The following is a 19,662-nucleotide window of genomic DNA, read 5'->3' as shown; positions in this document are numbered from 1 at the left end:
AAACGCCTATATCGAAATGTTCTTAATTGGTCAGTGGAGAAAACAACAGTTTGGACATGAAGGTTATGGTGTCCTGAAAACAGGGACCAAACCAGGCCATTGGGAACATTTTTTTCTTTGAAATTTAAAGGTAATTTCAAAGGCATGCACATTCGGACAAAATAGAACCAGGTTTACAGTGGGGCAAATAAGTATTTAGTCAACCACCAATTGTGCAAGTTCTCCTACTTGAAAAGATTAGAGAGGCCTGTAATTGTCAACATGGGTAAACCTCCACCATGAGAGACAGACTGTGGACAAAAAAAAAAAAACAGAAAATCACATTGTTTGATTTTTAAATAATTCATTTCCCAATTAGAGTGGAAAATAAGTATTTGGTCACCTACAAACAAGCAAGATTTCTGGCTGTCAAAGAGATCCAACTTCTTCTAACGAGGCACCACTCGTTACCTGTATTAATGGCACCTGTTTTAACTCATTATCAGTATAAAAGACACCTGTCCACAACCTCAGTCAGTCACACTCCAAAATCCACTATGGCCAAGACCAAAGAGCTGTCGAAGGACACCAGAGACAAAATGTTAGACCTGTAACAGGCTGGGAAGACTGAATCTGCAATAGGTAAAACGCTTGGTGTCAAGAAATCAACTGTGGGAGCAATTATTAGAAAATGGAAGACATACAAGACCACCGATAATCTCCCTCGATCTGGGGCTCCATGCAAGATCGCACCCCGTGGCGTCAAAATGATAACAAGAACAGTGAGCAAAAATCCCAGAACCACACTGGGGCACCTAGTGAATGACCTACAGAGAGCTGGGACCACAGTAACAAAGGCTACAATCAGTAACACAATGCGCCGCCAGGGACTCAAATCCTGCACTGCCAGACGTGTCCCCCTGCTTAAGCTAGTACACGTCCAAGCCCGTCTGCAGTTCGCTAGAGAGCATTTGGATGATCCAGAAGAGGACTGGGAGAATGTGTTATGGTCAGATGAAACCAAAATAGAACTTTTTGGTAGAAACACAGGTTCTCGTGTTTGTAGGAGAAAGAATACTGAATTGCATCAAAAGAACACCATACTCACTGTGAAGCATGGGGGTGGAAACATCATGCTTTGGGGCTGCAAAGGGACCAGGACGACTGATCTGTGTAAAGGAAAGAATGAATGGGGCTATGTATCGAGAGATTTTGAGTGAAAATCGCCTTCCATCAGCAAGGGCATTGAAGATGAGACGTGGCTGGGTCTTTCAGCATGACAATGATCCCAAATTCCAGCCAAGGCAACAAAAGAGTGGCTTCGTAAGAAGCATTTCAAGGTCCTGGAGTGGCCTAGCCAGTCTCTAGATCGCAACCCCATAGAAAATCTGTGGAGGGAGTTGAAAGTCTGTGTTGCCCAACGACAGTCCCAAAACATCACTGCTCTAGAGGAGATCTGCATGGAGGAATGGGCCAAAATACCAGCAACAGTGTGTGAAAAGCTTGTTACAGAAAACGTTTGGCCTCCGTTATTGCCAACAAAGGGTACATAACAAAGTATTGAGATGAACTTTTGGTGTTGATCAAATACTTATTTTCCACTCTAATTTGGAAATAATTTTTTTAAAAATCAATGTGATTTTCAGGTTTTTTTTCCCCACATTGTCTCTCATGGTTGAGGTTTACCCATATCGACGATTACAGGCCTCTCTCATCTTTTCAAGTAGGATAACTTGCACAATTGGTGGCTGACTAAATGCTTATTTCCCCCACTGTATATTCAACATAATCACGGCGCTGTCCATAAAATTCCAAAGCGGTTTAACATGACGTGAAAATGACCGCATCGTAAAAACGGGCCTGTCACTATGAATTAAATGTGCACGATCATGAGGTGCGGACAATTGCAGGAAGGAAGCCAGTGAGCCTCCTGGGAGTTTTATTCACATTAGACTTCCAGGTGGACCTTGAAAGGGTGCAAATAAATGATTTTTATGATTGTGTTCAGCCTTATTCTGGCATCACTTATTCTTGCTCACTTTATTTTTCCTCTGCAGTGTGACCTTGGCGTTTCCTGCCGTTCCTGTCGCGCTCTTGTCCGAACTTGGCCTCAAGAAACCGCATGGAAATTTCCAGCCACTTAGTCCATCTTTTCTCAATATTCAACGCAACACTCTAACTTTTCAACCCTTATCATATATTTTTATAACATTTGTGAGGATATGTCGACTGACAACTACAGTGGTGTTAAAAAGTATCTGAATCTTTTGGAATTTCTCACATTTCTGCATTAAATGCCCATCAAATGTGAGCTGATCTTTGTCAAAATCCTACAGATGAAAAAACAGTGTCTGCTTTGACTAAAACCAGCAAAACATTTATAGGTTTTCATATTTTATTGCGAATAGTATGCTAATAATGACAGAAGTGGGAAAAATAAGAAAGTGAACCATCACATTTAATATTTTGTGGCCCTCCCTTTGGCAGCAATAACTTCAACCAGACGCTTCCTGTAGCTGCAGATCAATCTGGCACATCAATCAGGACTAATCTTGGACCATTGTTCTCTACAAAAAATGCTACAGCTACATGACACAACATCTCAATGGGGTTCAAATCTCAATTTTGACTTGGCCACTCCAGAACGTGTATTTTGTTCTTCTGAAACCATTCTGAAGTTGATTTACTTCTGTGTTTTGGTTCATTTTCTTGTTGCAGCATCCATCCTCTTTTTAGTTTCAATTGTCCGACTGACGGCCTCAGGTTTTCCTGCAAAACATCCTGATAAACATTTGAAATCATTCTTCCATTAATGATTGCAAGTTCTCCAGGCTCCTAGGCAGCAAAACAGCCCCAAATCACAATGCTCTCTCTCCACCATGCTTCTTGGTGGGGATAATGTGTTAATGTTGGTGAGCTTTTCCATTTTTCCTCCACACATGACGTTGTGTGTTACTCCCAAACAATTCAACTTTGGTTTCATCAGTTCACAAAATACTTTGCTAAAACTTCTGTGGCAAGTGCCTTTTTGCGAACATTAAACAAGCAACACTTTTTTGTTTCAGACAGCAGTGGCTTCCTCCGTGTCCTCCCATGAACACCATTCATGGCTATAGTTTTACATATAGTTGATATGTGCACAGAGATATTGGGCTGTGCCAGGGATTTCTGTACATCTTTAGCAGACACTCTAGGGTTCTTTTTTACCACCCTGAGTATTCTGCGCTGAACTCTTGGCATCATGTTTGGTGGTCGGCCTTTCCTTGGGAGAAAAGCAACAGTGCCAAACTCTCTCCATTTGTAGAAAACGTCTCTGACTGTCGATTGATGAACATCCAAATTTTTAGAGAGGGTTTTGCATCCTTTCCCAGCTTTATACATATACACAATCCTTGATCGCAGGTCTTTCGACAGCTCTTTTGACCGAGCCATGACGCACATCAGACAATGCTTCTCATCAAGATATTTCTTACCAGGTGCGTGTTTTATAGTGGGCAGGGCAGCTTTAAACCACTCATCAGTGATTGGGCACAAACGTGACTTAAATTGTTTGGTAAAAATTGCTTTCAATTGCACTTTAAGTCTCCTTAGGCATAGAGTTCACTTACTTATTTCCCGCTTCTGACATTGTTTGCATGCTATCCTCATCAAAATATGAAAATTTATAAATGTAGACACTGTATTTTCATCTGTGTGATTTTGACGAAGATCCGATCTTATTTAATGGTGATTTTATGCAGAAATGTGAGAAATTCGAAAAGGTTCAGATACTTTTTTCATGCAACTGTAGTTGAATGACACCTTTTGAGGGGGGATGTATCACCGTTGGTCCGGCTTTCACTCACTGACGTGATTCCCGCCCCTAACCAACCAAACTCGTCAACACTGACGAGTTCGGGTAGGGTGGGAGGGGTTAGCCACACTCATCCACACGGGTGCTAACCGCTATATGCTATTGTTTAGCCATAACGGGATTCATTGCCTTATGACTATTCATCATTCACAAAGGCGCTGGAAACAGAAATGTTTAATCCATCTGCAAGCAACAGGGGGATCATGATTTTACAACACTGTGCATGTGTGCTTTGGTTTTCATGGGAAACGCAGTCTTCCTGAAGGCAAAACAGTGTTTTTGTCACTAAAATCGACCAAAAAAAACTGTAAAGTTAGCCGTCATTGCTTTAATTGACTGCACTGATTCAGCCTCAAACTTGAAACTTTTTTTTTGTTTTTTTTTGTAAAAGTAATAAAGTTTTATACTTTTCGATTGACAGGATTTTGTTTGGCACAAAACGTCACAGCGTTATCTTGTAGTTGGACTTTGACATGACATTTAATGTTACGTGCCAAGGACTGCATGACAACAGAGACTCAGGCAGACTCGTGAAGATTTTCGGATTTTAAAACCAGAAAAACGCCTAAGGTGAGTTTTGTCATTACATACAGCTGGACTCGAATAGTTTATTTCAAAGTCCAAATAAAACACAAGTAGCAACAAAAGATCTTCGGCAATGTCGACTTGAAACAAAAACATGACAAGGAAAAACTTAAGTAGCTTCTTTCAGCTTCTCTTAAAAAAATGACGCACAAGGGGGGAATATAAGGACTAAGGCTAACGATACACAAGTGTGGGCACTCAAGTCATTAAGGAGGACGCCAGACAAAACTGAGAACGTGTACACAGAGTAACAGAGGAACCCATCAAAATAAAACATGACAAAATCAAAATAAATCAACGCCAGTGACACCTAACAATTTTTATTAGATTTTTTTAATGTCTATGCTTTTTCGTATTTATTAATTGATTGGCTGCCATTAGCATATGGGAAAGAAATAGATTAAACATATAAGAATCAGTTATCAATCAGTCGGATATTATGATTTACGCGGCTGAAAATGGCTACTTTTGCATTGTTTTTTTTATACAGAACAGATATATTTTGCATTTTCTTAGTAATTCATATGGGTTCAATATCTGCCATTTGACAAAAACATGATCAATATGTGGTAGCACCAAGCTCCTGCTGGATTTGAACACTGGTAAATGTCTTTAAAGCAACTTGGTAGTTTTAGACAATTTTAGCGACGCCGGTGGACAAAAACGGTAATGTTTTGCCTAAAGAAGATTGCGTTTCCCATGAGGACCAGCACACAACTGTACAGTGTCGTAAAATTATCAACCACTCAAAAATCAATCTCCCGTTCGCCTGCAGATAGAACAGTAATAAGGTAATGAATCCAGTTGTGGCCAAATAATAGCATATTACGGTTAGCAACTATGTGGTGAATGAGGGAAGTGTCATGTGCCGTAAAGCAGTCAGCACATTTGTAGTTTTTTTGTGTGGCAGGGTTCCTGCCACCCTCCTAAAAGTTAATTAGTGCCAGTGAAAGCGATAGACCCTCTAAAAATATAAAAGACGTCATTCAACTAGTTGTTAGTGAGACATATTATCACAAATGTTATGAAAGTATTTTATAAAGGTTGAAAAGTTACTTCGTGGTGACGTCTCAATTCATCTGGCTTCCTGCTGTTCGCTGCAAAAAGTCAAAGCCAAAAGCCAAACGCAACATATGCTTCGTCATATTTCCTCGTCTTAAGTTCTTCATATCTCCAGTGAGCTTTGGTTCAAAAATAGTACACAAATCTGAAAATGAGAGCGCCACTGCCACCCACTGAGTGGATGTGCAATTACACTTTATTCTTTATTTTAAAAAAAGTATGCTCCCGAGTTCACATGCGCCACCCTGATATCGCCCCATCCATCCATCCATCCATCCATCCATCCATCCATCCATCCATCATCTACCGCTTAGTCCAGGGCTGGCAGCAGCTGTAGCAGGGAAGCCCAGACTTCCGTCTCCCGAGCCACTTCAACCAGCTCCTCCGGCAGGATCCCAAGGCGTTCCCAGGCCAGCCGAGAGACATAGTCTCTCCAGTGTTTCCTGGGTCATCTCCGGGGCCTCCCGCCGGAGGGACATGCCCAGAACACCTCTCCAGGGAGGCGTCCAGGAAGCATCCGAACCAGATGCCTGAGCCACCTCAACTGGCTCTTCTCAATGCGGACGAATAGCGCGAGTTCCTCCTGGATAACCGAGCTTCTCACCCTATCTCTCAGGCCGGACACCCTGCGGAGGACATTCATTGCGGTCCCTTGTATCCAGGATCTTGTCCTTTAAGTCACGACCCACAGTTTGTGACCATAGGTGAGGGTAGGAACGTAGATCAACTGGTAAATCGAGAGCTTCGCCTTTTGGCTCAGCTCCTTCTTCACTACTACGGACAGGTGCAGAGTCCGCATCACTGCAGACGCTGCACCGATCCGCCTGTCGATCTCCCGCTTCCTCCTACCCTCACTTGTGAACAAGACCCCAAGATACTTGAAGTCCTCCACTTGGGGTAGGAGCTCATCCCTGACCCAGAGAGGGCACGCCACCCCAACTGGCTCCTCTCAACGCGGACGAATAGCGGCTCGACACCAGGTGCCTCCCAGATAACCGAGCTTCTTACCTTATCTCTAAGGTAGAGCCCGGACACCCTGCGGAGGACACTCATTTCAGTCCCTTGTATCCGGGATCTTGTCCTTTCAGTCACGACCCACAGTTCGTGACCATAGGTGAGGGTAGGAACGTATATCAACTGGTAAATCGAGAGCTTCACCTTTTGGCTCAGCTCCTTCTTTACTACTACGGACAGGTGCAGAGTCCGCATCACTGCAGACGCTGCACCGATCCGCCTGTCGATCTCCCGCTTCCTCCTACCCTCACTTGTGAACAAGACCCAAGATACTTGAAGTCCTCCACTTGGGGCAGGATCTCATCCCTGACCCAGAGAGGGCACGCCACCCTTTTCCGACTGAGGACCATGGTCTCTTGGAGTTTGGAGGTCCTGATTTTCATCCCAACCACTTCACACTCGGCTGGGAACCACTCCAGTGAGAGTTCGAGGTCACGGTTTGATGAAGCCAACAGCACCTAATCATCAGCAAAAAGCAGAGATGCAATGCTGAGGCCACCAAACCAGACCCCCTCAACACAAGAAATTCTGTCCATGAAAATTATGAACAGAACCGGATGGATGGATGGATGGATGGATGGATGGATGGATGGATGGATGGATGGATGGATGGATGGATGGATGGATGGATGGATGGATGGATGGATGGATGGATGGAAAGTAACTGCTGTGGGTGAATTTTACCCAGTAAATGTTTGTTGTTCTTTTTAAAGTCTTCCCCGTATTGTCTTCTCCCAGGAAATGTCCAATGTCATCGTGGTGTTCCTTGCCGCATTGGGCTGGTTGTCACAAGCCACTCAATGTGCTGGCAGCAGGATCCTGGTGGTGCCGTTGGATGGCAGCCACTGGATCAACATGGAGGTGATCCTGAAAGAGCTGCACTCCCGTGGGCACAAACTTACAGTTCTGCACTCCTCCAACAGCTGGTACATTCCTTCCAATTCAACCTTCTACACTTCGATCACCGCAACCATGTTTGAGGACGGCGTCAAAAAGGATTATTACAATCAAGTTCTCCTGGATGTGATGGAGTGTCGGGAATCCGCCGGCTTTTTGAGGAGCTTCTACCAGCAACGTTTGCTCACTAACATGTTGGCAACAGGTCATAAAGTTCTAGCTGAAGTAGCCGCCACGATGTTTGACGACCCCGGTTTCATGAAAAGGTTGCGGGAAGCCAAGTTTGATCTCATGTTAACCGACCCGGGTCTGACGATCGGAGTGCTTCTGGGGAATTACCTCAAGTTGCCGATGGTGTTCAACGTACGATGGATAAATAATGGCGAGAGCCACTTCGCCATGGCCCCGTCCCCAATCTCTTACGTCCCGGTGCCTGGAAGTGAACTACACGACCGGATGGATTTTCAAGAAAGGCTCAAGAACATGCTACTTTACATTTACAGCTTGATTGAGTTATACTTTTACATAAACCCGGCGTATTCAGATCTGTTCAAACGTTATTTTCCTCCAAAAACAGACTTGATGACCTTGGAGCAAGCGGCTGATATATGGCTGGTCAGGTCTGATTTTGTCTTCGAGTTTCCTCGCCCGACCATGCCCAACGTGGTTTACATCGGCGGGTTCCAGTGCGAGGAGGCCCGGCCTTTGCCTGCCGATTTCGAAGCCTTTATGCGGAGCTCCGGGGAGCACGGGGTGGTGCTGATGTCTTTGGGAACGCTGGTGTCAGCCCTGCCACGTCGCGTCACCGAATCCATCGCAGCTGCGTTTGCTCAGCTCCCCCAGAAGGTCATCTGGAAGTTTAAGGGAGAAAAGCCTTCATCCTTGGGCGACAACACCCTTCTGGTGGATTGGCTACCTCAGAATGACCTTCTGAGACACCCCAAAACCCGCGCGTTTGTCGCTCACGGAGGTACTAACGGTATGTATGAAGCCATATTCCATGGAGTTCCAGTTCTGGGTCTTCCCCTGCTCTTTGACCAGTTTGACAACCTACTGCGGTTGAAGGTGCGTGGGGGGGCTCGGGTGGTCGAAGTCAATTCACTCACCAAGGAAGGCTTCCTCGAGGCCCTCACGGATATTTTAGAGACTCCGACTTACCGCGAGAACATGCGTCGACTATCCCGACTCCATCGCGATCGCCCTATGCCTCCTTTGGAGAGCGCCATTTTTTGGATTGAATACGTCATCAGGCACAAGGGAGCGTCCCATCTACGTCCGGTTGCTTATGACCTCCCCTGGTACTCTTACTTTTGCGCGGACGTGGTTCTTCTCATCGCGGCTGTTGTCGCAATTGTCGCGTGGGCTCTTGTATTCATCTGTAAGATTGTTTGTTGTAGGAGATTTGGGAAAAAGATCAAATGGGAGTAATACATCCTGGGACTGACAATTAGTAAATAAATGTATTATTAGCAAGGGTTTGCATAGGGATGGTAGGGATATAAGAGGATGCTTCAGGATGCTCAAATTGTCTCCACCAACTTTTCAGCAACCTTATTTGCCTTAAAAATGACTTCAGTTATATAGGTAATTTAAATTGTCTTCTCATATATTGTAGGATCGATGTACAACATAAGATCAATTGGCTAACTTGCCTAGCAAGAATCTGCTAGCTTAAATGCATAAAGTGTTGTTTTTTACAATGCGCTTAACAAATCGTCCAACCACATATTTCCACAAAAAAACTGCTAAATATCCCTCTAAACTAAATTATGAATCATTTTAGCTGGAACAAAAACTCAGCTTACGTTGGTCTTAACAGAGAGCAGCTGGATCCAGCCATATTAGTTATGTCATTTTCACTCTTGCCACAAGAGGACAGTGTATCGATCCAAATCAATAAAACTAAATGCAAACACGTTAAAAACAAACCATTTCAACAGCACTTAAATTATACAAATCCTCGAAGCAACAAAATTTGATTCGCTTTCTTCTAATCGAATTACTCAAATTAATCGATTAATCGTTACAGCACTAGTGAAAACCTTTGAATGAAATAAACTCACAATCTGTTAAAGCAAGGGTATCCAACTCTGGTCCTTGAGCGCCCCTATCCAGCTTGTTTTCCATGTCGTATAACCATGTTGTTTCTTTGGTCCTCAGGTGGTTTTGGCTAAGCAAAGAAAATGACCGTCTCTAAGGTGTTAGTCACGTGATCTGTTCGAAAATTAATTTTGACCCTTTATAAAACTTTTTTTTTTTGGTTCATTTCATTCATTTTTGTTGTTGTTTTATTGCTTTACAACTTTTATAGACAACATTTTACCGGCAAAGTCTTAATTTTAAATTAATGTATTAGAAAGTCAATTGCATGCAATGACAATTTCAACCAGCTCCTCCGGTGGGATCCCAAGGCGTTCCTAGGCCAGCCGAGAGACATAGTCTCTCCAGCATGTTCTGGGTCATCCCTGGGGCCTTCCGCCGGTGGGACATGCCCGGAACACCTCTCCAGTGAGGCGTCCAGGAGGCATCGGAACCAGATGCCTGAGCCATTTTAGCTGGCTCCTCAACGTGGAGGAGTAGCGGCTCAACGTCGAGTCCCTCCCGGATAACCGAGCTTCTCACCCTATCTCTAAAGGAGAGCCCGGACACCCTGCGGAGGAAACTCATTTCGGCCACTTGTATCCGGGATCTTCGTCTTTTGGTCGCGACCCACAGCTCGTGACCACAGGTGAGGGTAGGAACGTAGATCGACTGGTAAATCGAGTGCTTTGCCCTTTGGCTCAGCTCGTTCTTCACCACAACAGACCGGTGCAGAGTCCGCATTCCTGCAGACGCTGCACCGATCCGCCTGTCGATCTCCCGCTCCCTCCTACCCTCACTCATGAACAAGACCTCAAGATACTTGGACTCCTCCACTTGGGGCAGGATCTCATCCCCAACCCGGAGAGGGCACTCCACCCTTTTCCGACTGAGGACCATGGTCTTGGATTTCGAGGTGCTGATCTTCATCCCAAATGCTTCACATTCGGCTGCAAACCGCTAAAGTGAGAGTTGGAGGTCATGACCCGATGAAGCCAACAGCACCACATCATCTGCAAAAACCAGAGATCCAATGCTGAGGTCACAAAACTGGACCCCCTCAACGCTTCGGCTGCACCTAGAAATTCTGTCCATAAAAATTATGAACAGAATCGGTGACAAAGGGCAGCCTTGGTGGAGTCCAACCCTCACTGGGAACGAGTTACCAAGGGGCTCGGTACCTTCGAAAATGTATTAGCAATTGTTAATGGATATGTAGCAGAAAAACAGAGCGAAGGCTTATTTTCCAAGAATTTGAACATCAAAATGTCCTTCACTTCTGGAATGACCCGAGCTCGTCTGTGGTGCAGGAGGGCCCAGTTCATTAGTCACCATGCTGGGTTTTTATCTATAAATCAGTCTGGTGGCATTTGCGAGCGAGCAAAATGAGGGATTGGACATGTACAAGCTCTCTTTTTTAAAAAAAATACTTCCTGAGGTCAATTGTCTCCAAGTAGCCATTCTTCCCCGAGACAATTTCAATTGTGTTTTCGCTCCCTGCCGTTTCAGAGCAAAGTAAATAACTCTTACTTATTGGAATGTATTCGAATTCAGTGACATTGCTAACCTTGACCTGAGTTGTGTGATATTCTGACTAGCCTCATAGTTGGAAATATTTACGCAAAATAAATGCTACATGTACGGTTTCTTTGCTTTTAACCAAGCATCAAGACTGTTTTACGTCCATATCTGTGAAGAATTCGGGGATTTAAGCATTTCTACACAAGAATTTTCGCCAGAAAAGCTCCGTTTACGCCAGGCGGCCGCTAGCCTCATTCGCTAACATAGTAGCATGGTACTTTGTCAATATGCGTAAAATAAACACTAACTGCACGGTGTCTTTGCTTTTAACCAAGAATCGAGACTGTTCTACGTCCATATATATAAAGAATTCAGGGATTTAAGCATTTATTCACAATAATTTTTGCCAGAAAAGTTCCTGTTACGACAGACGGCCGCTAGCCTCATTCGCTAACATCATAGCATTGTACTTGGTCAATATACGTAAAATAAACGCCAACCGCGTGTTTTCTTTGCTTTTAACCAAGAATCGAGACTGTTCTACATCAATATCTACAAAGAATTCGGGGATTTTAGCATTTATTCACAAGAATGTTCGCCCAGAAAGGCTCTGTTTACGTCAGGTGGCTGCTAGCCTCATTTGCTAACATAGTAGCATTGTACTTCATCAATATACGTAAAATAAGCGCTAACTGCATGGTTTCTTTGCTTTTAACCAAGAATCGAGACTGTTTTGCGTCCATATCTATGATGAATTCGGGGATTGAAGCATTTATTCACAAGAATTTTCTCCAGAAAAGCTCCTGTTATGCCAGGCGACCGCTAGCCTCATTCGCCAACATAGCAGCATGGTAGTTTGTCAATATACGTAAAATAAACGCTAACTGCACGTTTTCTTTGCTTTTAACCAAGAATCGAGACTGTTCTACGTCCATATATATAAAGAATTCGGGGATTAAAGCATTTATTCACAAGACGTTTAGCCAGAAAAGCTCCTGTCACGACAAGCGGCCGCTAGCCTCATTCGCTAACATCGTAGCATTGTACTTGGTCAATATACGTAAACTAAACGCTAACTGCGCGGTTTCTTTGCTTTTAACCAAGAATCGAGACTGTTCTACGTCCTTATCTATGAAGAATTTGGGGATTTTTTTGGCATTTATTCACAAGAATTTTCGCCAGAAAAGCTCCTTATATGCCAGGCGGCCGCTAGCCTCATTCGCTAACAGTATATAGTTTATAATGATGAAGGGCTATTCTATTCTATAATAAATTGTGATTGTATATAGAAGTTATTTTCTGTTTACATATTATTTGTAATTGATTCGGCATGTTTTCCTCAAGTCTTAAGTCTTTCTGATGTTAAATTGAGTGAATTATTAGCTGTTGAAAATTTAGTAAAAAAATAAAATAAAAAAATTGCTATTTTGGTCAAAAACCTATATGATATATTAAATATTGCTATTTATCCTGAAAATATAGGTGATTATCTCTGCATTTGGGGATTTTTGTGCATCTAGTGTAAAATCTGAGACTTTTATAGCCATTTTAAGTTGTGTTTATACTTATATAAATAATAATCGGGATTTTATAAGGGAACGACTTTGAAATTTTTTAAAGCCACTGCTCATGGAGACTCATATATGGCTCAGGTAGTGCCTGTTTTGGTTTTAGGTCGGTAGCAGCTTTGGTTTTGTAAATATTTGAAAAATTGAAGTTTTTGAAAAGAGGAATCAACCCCGTTTCCTGTGTCATGTCAATAGATGAGGAAGTCTATGGTGAATACTGTACAGTGACTTTTTCCTCTTTCAAACGATCAATAAAAATGAGCAAATCATGAAAACATGCAAATTCCCGTGCGGATGTACTTGTTTTTCTTGGTGCATGTAAGGTCAAGTCTGTGTATTTAATGGCAGATGTAGATTGTCTGAAGGCGTTCTCTCGGCTCAGGATGTTGCCCTTACAATCGAAGAAGTCAGCTTCCTGTGGAGGAAACCATCAAAGAATGGACAAAAGTCGGCCCAGACGCAGAGTTCCCAGCACTCGTTCACCCAGCAGCAGGGTGGAGATGGAGTAAGAGTCGCTTTTCAAATGCACTTGGTGGCTGGTTTATCCCCTGATGGATTTTGGATGCTATGACGGTTTTTCCCGTCGGAGGGATACGCTATAAGGATCGACATGTCCAATGAAAGTTGTGGTTTACCCTTGGACACGGACGTGTTGGGCTTGACTTGTATCTACGGTCTGGTTTTCTCTGTTGGATTGCCTTCTAACCTGCTGTCCCTCTGGGGGTTGTACCACCTTTGCCGCTCAGGTAGCGGCGGCTGCCAGCTGGTCTACATCCTCAACCTCCTTCTCTCCGACCTCCTGCAGTTGCTCACACTCCCGTTATGGATGCTGTACCTCCAGGGAGCCCACCGCTGGCCCTACGGCCGACTTGCCTGCGAGTTAGTAGGCTACGTCTTCTACGTTAACGTCTACGCCAGCGTCATGTTCCTGTGCCTGATCGCGCTGGACCGTTGCCTGGCCATCGTGTTCCCGCTGAGCAGTCGCAGGGTGAGGACGGTCCGGGTGGCCGTCGTGTCGGGCTCGGCCGTGTGGACGCTCACCTTTCTCTTCTGCCTTTTCGGACTCTTACCGTCCGTCTTCGACTCGGAGCGACTGCTGTGTCTGGAGCAGTACCCCGTCAGCCCAAGATATGCTCACTTCAAAATTACCACCGTGGCTCTGGGTTTCCTGTTGCCAGGCGCCATACTCGGGTTAGCCAAGATTTAAATACCGTAATTTTGACTATATCACCTGACTATAAGCCGCCACCCACCAAATTTGCCACTAAAATTTGTTCATAGATAAGCCGCACTGGACTACAACCCCTAGCAAAAAGTATGGAATCACCAGTCTCGGATGAACACTCACTCAGGCATTTTATCATGTAGAACAAACTCAGATAAAAAGCTTGAAAAAAAATGAATTAGTTCAAAAGTGCAACTCTTTAGCAGGGCCGGCCCAGCCTGTACGCAGAATATGCAGCTGCTTAGGGCCCCTGACCACTAGGGGGCCCCCAATCTGGCAATTGTTTAATTAGGGCCCAAGCACTAAGCGTGCGAAGGCCCTATTGTTTTGCAAAGGATTTTTTTTTTTTTTTCAGGGCAAATGAAAATGGGCAATTTGGAGGCCTTAAAATACACGAAAAGTCACCAAAACTTGCACATACGTGCGGCTTCGCGTAAATTTCGATAATCTTGCGTCGTTACGAAAAAATGCCAAAAAATGGCTCAGCCTTGACCCTTAAAATTTTCAAAAAGGCCTCTCTGCTCAGGTTTTCAACGTAGAGTGATGAAATTTGGGGAGTAGATACCTTATGCCCAAGTGCTCAAAAAAGCCTCTTGCACCCATTTTCCAAATCCAGCAGGATATCGGGTATTTTGGATCAAATGTGAAATTTTTATCGGTTCACAGATGGAGTTTACATTTGGAGGCCTGAACATGCACGGAAACTCACCAAAATTTGCACATACATGCAACTTTGCGTAAATTTTGATAATCTACGAAAAAAAATTAACAAAATGGCTCGGTGGTGACCCCTTGAAATTTTTAAAAAGGCCTCTCCATTTAGGTTTTTTTCAACATAGAGGGATGAAATTCGGGGAGTCGATACCTTGTACAAAACTGCGCCAAACAGTCTCTTGCACGCGTAATACAAACCCAACAGGAAATCGGGTATTTTGGATTGAATGTGAAATTTTTATCGATTTACAGTGTGCGCATTTGAGACCTTGGCACCTACGGAATTAGTTTGATCATCCTCAAAATTGGCGAGACTGTTCATGGGGCATATGAAATCTTAAGTTATCAAAATGGTGTGTTTTCATTTGCGGGCCTGACCTGGGCGGGGTGCCAAAGTCGGCCATTTTTTCGGCAAAACACCGAATTCGGAAAATTACCGATAACTCCCTCATACAACGTTCGATCTATTTTAAATCTGGCATGTGTGTGAGGTATCCCAGCCTGAGCAGGACTGGATTGAAAATTTACTGTACTGACAATCATTTGGGGTGAGTAAGTTTGAAGTATGCAGTGCAACAAAATCTGATTAATATACAAAATATGGACGTCAGGGTTGGATTGCACGTATGGGTTTCACAGTACACTGTGACAAAATGGTGGGCCAAAAATATGGGCCCCTTTGCATTTTTTTGCTTAGGGCCCCCAAATGGCCTGGGCCGGCCCTGCTCTTTAGCATTCAGAAACACTAAAAGAAATGAATAAAAAACATTTTGGTGGTCAGTAAATGTTAATTTTATAGAGCAAGTTCAGGAAAACTAATATAGAACCACTCCATTTTGAGGGAAAAAAAATTGAATCAAATTCTCAATCTTACTGGAACAGCACCAAACAAAAGTTCCAGCCTCATCACCTTGTCTAATGCAGATTCTTGACTCTTGACACCTTGTCCAATACAGATTCTTGACTCTTGACAAGGTGATGAAGCTGGAACTTTTTTTTGGTGCTGTTCCAGTGAGATTTACAAAGATGACTGCCCACTTAAACAGAAAAGAACAAGACTGCAATGGGCTAAGGAGAGGCAATCATGGACTGTGAATGGCTGGATGAAGGTTACTTTCAGTGATGAGTCAGGAATCTGATTTGGAAAAGGCGATTATGCTGGAACTTTTGTTCGGTGCTGTTCCAGTGAGATTTACAAAGATGACTGCCTGAAGAAGAGCTCAAAATTCCCTCAGTCCTTGATGATATGGGGCTGCATGTCAGGCAAAGGCATTGGGTAGATGGCTATGGTTCAATTTTCAATAAATGCATAAAGTTTACATTGAAATTTTAGACAGCTTTCTTATCCCTTGGGGATAATGAAATCATTTTCCAAGATGACGATGCATCACGCCACAGAGCTAAAACTGTTGAAGCAGAGAAAAACTCATCCAGTCAATGTCATGACCGGCAAATAGCCCAGATCTCAACTCTATTGATAACCTGTGATGGAAATTGAAAAAGATGCTCTACAACAAGGCTCCGACCTGCATGGATGATCTGGCAACTGCAATCAAAGAGAGTTGGCATCAAATTGATGAAGAATACTCATCAAGTCCATGCCTCAAAAATTGCAAGCTGTCATATAAGCCAGAGGTGGTGCGACTAAATACTAGACATGTGTTTTGATTATTTCTTTGTTTGTTTCTAATAATTCCATATATTTTTCCTCAGAATGGAGTGATTCCATAAATATTTCCCTGCACTTTCTGTATAAAATTAACATTTACTGACCACCACAATGTTTTTTATTCATTTCTTTTAGTGTTTCTGAATGCTAAAGAGTTGCAGTTTTGAATTAATTCATTATTTTTTTCAAGCTTTTTAATCTGAGTTTGTTCTACTTAAGAAAATGTCTGTGTGAGTCCTCGTCCGAGGCTGGTGGTTCCATACTTTTTGCTCGGGGTTGTATAAGCTGCAGCTGTCCTCACTGTATTATGGTATATTTACACCAAAAGGTATTAACCGGTAACCATACGACTGTCATAAGACCAAATGAACCACCATGAAGCTTTGAACCAATTGGCTGCAAAGCTTCATTGCTTCAAGAAGCTTCATTTGGCCATCACTGCTGCCTTGGGGGAGGCAGTCAACCTTTGCTGCCACCTGCTGTCGACACTTGTCGTCCAACATGCCTCCTAGCATGCACAGCAGAGCTACAGATGTAAATAACAATCAAAATTCATGCTCTGGACTAAATAATTCTTCAGTTACTGTTCTAGTTGTTTCACTAATTGCTAGTTATGGTATTTGGTAACACTTTATTTGACAGTGGAGCCATAAAACTGTCATAAGACAATCATAATTATGACTTGACACTGTCTGCTGCCACCTGCTGTCGACAATGTTGTCGTCAAACATGACTCCTAGCATGCATTGCAGCGCTACAGATGTAAATAACGATCAAAATTCATGCTCTGGACTAAATAATTCTTCAGTTACTGTTCTAGTTGTTTCACTAATTGCTAGTTATGGTATTTGGTAACACTTTATTTGACAGTGGCGCCATAAGACTGTCATAAGACAATCATAATTAGGACTTGACACTGTCTGCTGCCACCTGCTATCGACACTGCTGTCATCTAACATGCCTCTTAGCATGCATTGCAGTGCTACAGATGTAAATAACAAACAACATTCATGTTCTGTGCTAAATATTTCTTCAGTTACTGTTCTAGTTGTTTCACTAATGGCTAATTATGGTATTTGGTAACACTTTATTTGACAGTGGCGCCGAAAGCCTGTCATAAGACAATCATAATTATGACTTGACACTGTCTGCTGCCACCCGCTGTCGACAATGTTGTCGTCCAACATGTCTCCTAGCATGCATAGCAGCGCTACAGATGTAAATAACAATCAAAATTCATGTTCTGGACTAAATATTTCTTCAGTTACTGTTCTAGTTGTTTCACTAATTGCTAGTTATGGTATTTGGTAACACTTTATTTGACAGTGGCGCCATTAGACTGTCATTAGACAATCATAATTATGACTTGACACTGTCATCTGCCACCTGCTGTCGACAATGTTGTCGTCCAACATGCCTCCTAGCATGCATTGCAGTGCTACAGATGTAAATAACAATCAACATTCATGTTTTGTGCTAAATATTTCTTCAGTTACTTTTCTAGTTGTTTCACTAATTGCTAGTTATGGTATTTGGCAACACTTTGACAGTGGCGCCATAAGCCTGTCATAAGACAATCATAATTATGACTTGACACTGTCTGCTGCCACCCGCTGTCGACAATGTTGTCGTCCAACATGTCTCCTAGCATGCATAGCAGCGCTACAGATGTAAATAACAATCAAAAGTCATGTTCTGGACTAAATATTTCGTCAGTTACTGTTCTAGTTGTTTCACTAATTGCTAGTTATGGTATTTGGTAACACTTTATTTGACAGTGGCGCCATTAGACTGTCATTAGACAATCATAATTATGATATGACACTGTCATAAGCGTTAATGAGTGCTTATAACAGATGTCATCTTGTGTTATCCGGCAAATTATCTCACTTTTGAATTGATGTAAAAGATTCAAGCTGGACATAAATGGAGTTAGTGACATATTTTACTTTATAACATCTGTCATAAGCATTCAGCAATGCCCATCATAGTGTCATGTCATATTTATGACGGTCTGTCAAATTAAGTGAACATGATAAACAGAACATGAATTTTGATTATTTACATCTGTAGAGCTGAAATGCATGCTAGGAGGCATGTGTTGCCAATTAACCCAAATAAATCAACAAATAAACTGTACTGGACTATAAACCCAGGATTCAAATTGAAGGAAAAAAGTGGTGGCTTATAGTCGGAAAATTAGGGTAGTTGTTGAATAGTTATTTGCTGAAATATTTGCTTAATTTTGAGATCATTTTTCCTTTTTCAGCTACACTTCAACACACATCTGGGTCACTCTGCGCCACTCCCCCTCCTTATCGGCTCACGAGCGTCGCAAGATCGTGGGCGTCCTAGTGGTCATTACTGTCAATTTCATCGCTGTGTTTGGACCTTACCACCTGGTGGGCGGGTACAGATTCGCGTCCTTGCTGAGGACCGACGAGCCGTGCGAACTGGAGCGCTCCATCTTTTTGCTTTACCGCCTCTGCTATGGGTTGACGAGCCTGAACACGATGCTCGATCCTCTCTTCTACATCTTCCTGTGCGCCGATGCCCGGCTGGAGCTGCGGAGGTCGCTGCCCTGCTTGGGACGTGGCAAAGACACAGCTGCGAGCCCCAGAGTTCATATGGATTCCCGGAGAGACAAGGAAAGTGGATGTGAAAATCCTATCATAACCTAGATAAGCAGTTAAAATATCATAGACTTCAAGATCAGTTGACGGGAAACAGGATGCAGAGTCGCTCCATAGGGGGCCTATTTTTAAAAACTTAAAATTTAAATATTTTTAAATATTATCTCTCTTTTGAATGGATGTAAAAGCATAAATGGACACAAATGGAGTAAGGCAACAAAGGAGTGGCTTCGTAAGAAGCATTTCAAGGTCCTGGATTGGCCTAGCCAGTCTCCAGATCTCAACCCTATAGAAAATCTGTGGAGGGAGTTGAAAGTCTGTGTTGCCCAACGACAAAACATCACTGCTCTAGAGGAGATCTGCATGGAGGAATGGGCCAAAATACCAGCAACAGTGTGTGAAAAGCTTGTAAAGATTTACAGAAAACGTTTGGCCTCCGTTATTGCCAACAAAGGGTACATAACAAAGTATTGAGATGAATTTTTGGTATTGACCAAATACTTATTTTCCACCATGATTTGCAAATAAATTCTTTAAAAATCAAACAATGTGATTTTCTGGGTTTTTTTCCACATTCTGTCTCTCATGGTTGAGGTTTACCCATGTTGACGATTACAGGCCTCTCTAATATTTTCAAGTGGGAGTACTTGCACAATTAGTGGTTGACGAAATACTTATTTGCCCCATTGTAAATAAAAAGGCAAATCTTCTGAAACAGTTTGAAAGTGGCTTGAAAACACGGCGCAAGCATTGACGACACAAATCTACGTTGGTGACGTGAAGACAAAATTTTCCACTAGAGGAGGAGCGTGTTTTTGACTTCAACCCCCATCTTTGTGACACCGCCATTAAAGTAGAAGACA

General features: G+C 42.9%; 3 protein-coding genes across 3 annotated transcripts in view; all 3 read left to right on the top strand.

Moving 5' to 3' along the window:
- The window catches only part of haus4 (HAUS augmin-like complex, subunit 4), a 268,044-nt gene that overhangs the window by 180,902 nt on the left and 67,480 nt on the right, over nucleotides 1–19,662 (top strand). The window lies entirely within an intron of this gene.
- On the top strand, nucleotides 4,325–8,818 carry ugt5g1 (UDP glucuronosyltransferase 5 family, polypeptide G1). Its single transcript, XM_057855010.1, has 2 exons — nucleotides 4,325–4,402; nucleotides 7,232–8,818. The coding sequence occupies exon 2, from the start codon at nucleotides 7,235–7,237 to the stop codon at nucleotides 8,816–8,818; it is 1,584 nt and encodes a 527-aa protein (XP_057710993.1). The 5' UTR covers nucleotides 4,325–4,402; nucleotides 7,232–7,234.
- Nucleotides 8,826–19,305, top strand: si:dkey-165a24.9 (G-protein coupled receptor 4). Its single transcript, XM_057855024.1, has 2 exons — nucleotides 8,826–13,749; nucleotides 18,436–19,305. Exons 1-2 carry the CDS (start codon nucleotides 13,169–13,171, stop codon nucleotides 18,845–18,847), a joined length of 993 nt encoding a protein of 330 aa, XP_057711007.1. The 5' UTR covers nucleotides 8,826–13,168; the 3' UTR covers nucleotides 18,848–19,305.

Source organism: Corythoichthys intestinalis, chromosome 13 (assembly GCF_030265065.1).
Source record: "Corythoichthys intestinalis isolate RoL2023-P3 chromosome 13, ASM3026506v1, whole genome shotgun sequence".
Classification (NCBI taxonomy): domain Eukaryota; kingdom Metazoa; phylum Chordata; class Actinopteri; order Syngnathiformes; family Syngnathidae; genus Corythoichthys; species Corythoichthys intestinalis.
This window is presented reverse-complemented; position numbering and strand designations above follow the sequence as displayed.

Bases quoted from the DNA above. Each gene is read 5' to 3' on its own strand.
- ugt5g1 (XM_057855010.1), top strand. From the start codon at position 7,235: ATGTCCAATGTCATCGTGGTGTTCCTTGCCGCATTGGGCTGGTTGTCA.
- si:dkey-165a24.9 (XM_057855024.1), top strand. From the start codon at position 13,169: ATGTCCAATGAAAGTTGTGGTTTACCCTTGGACACGGACGTGTTGGGC. The intron at 13,750-18,435 runs GTTAGCCAAGAT...TTCCTTTTTCAG, and splicing joins TTGCCAGGCGCCATACTCGG to CTACACTTCAACACACATCT.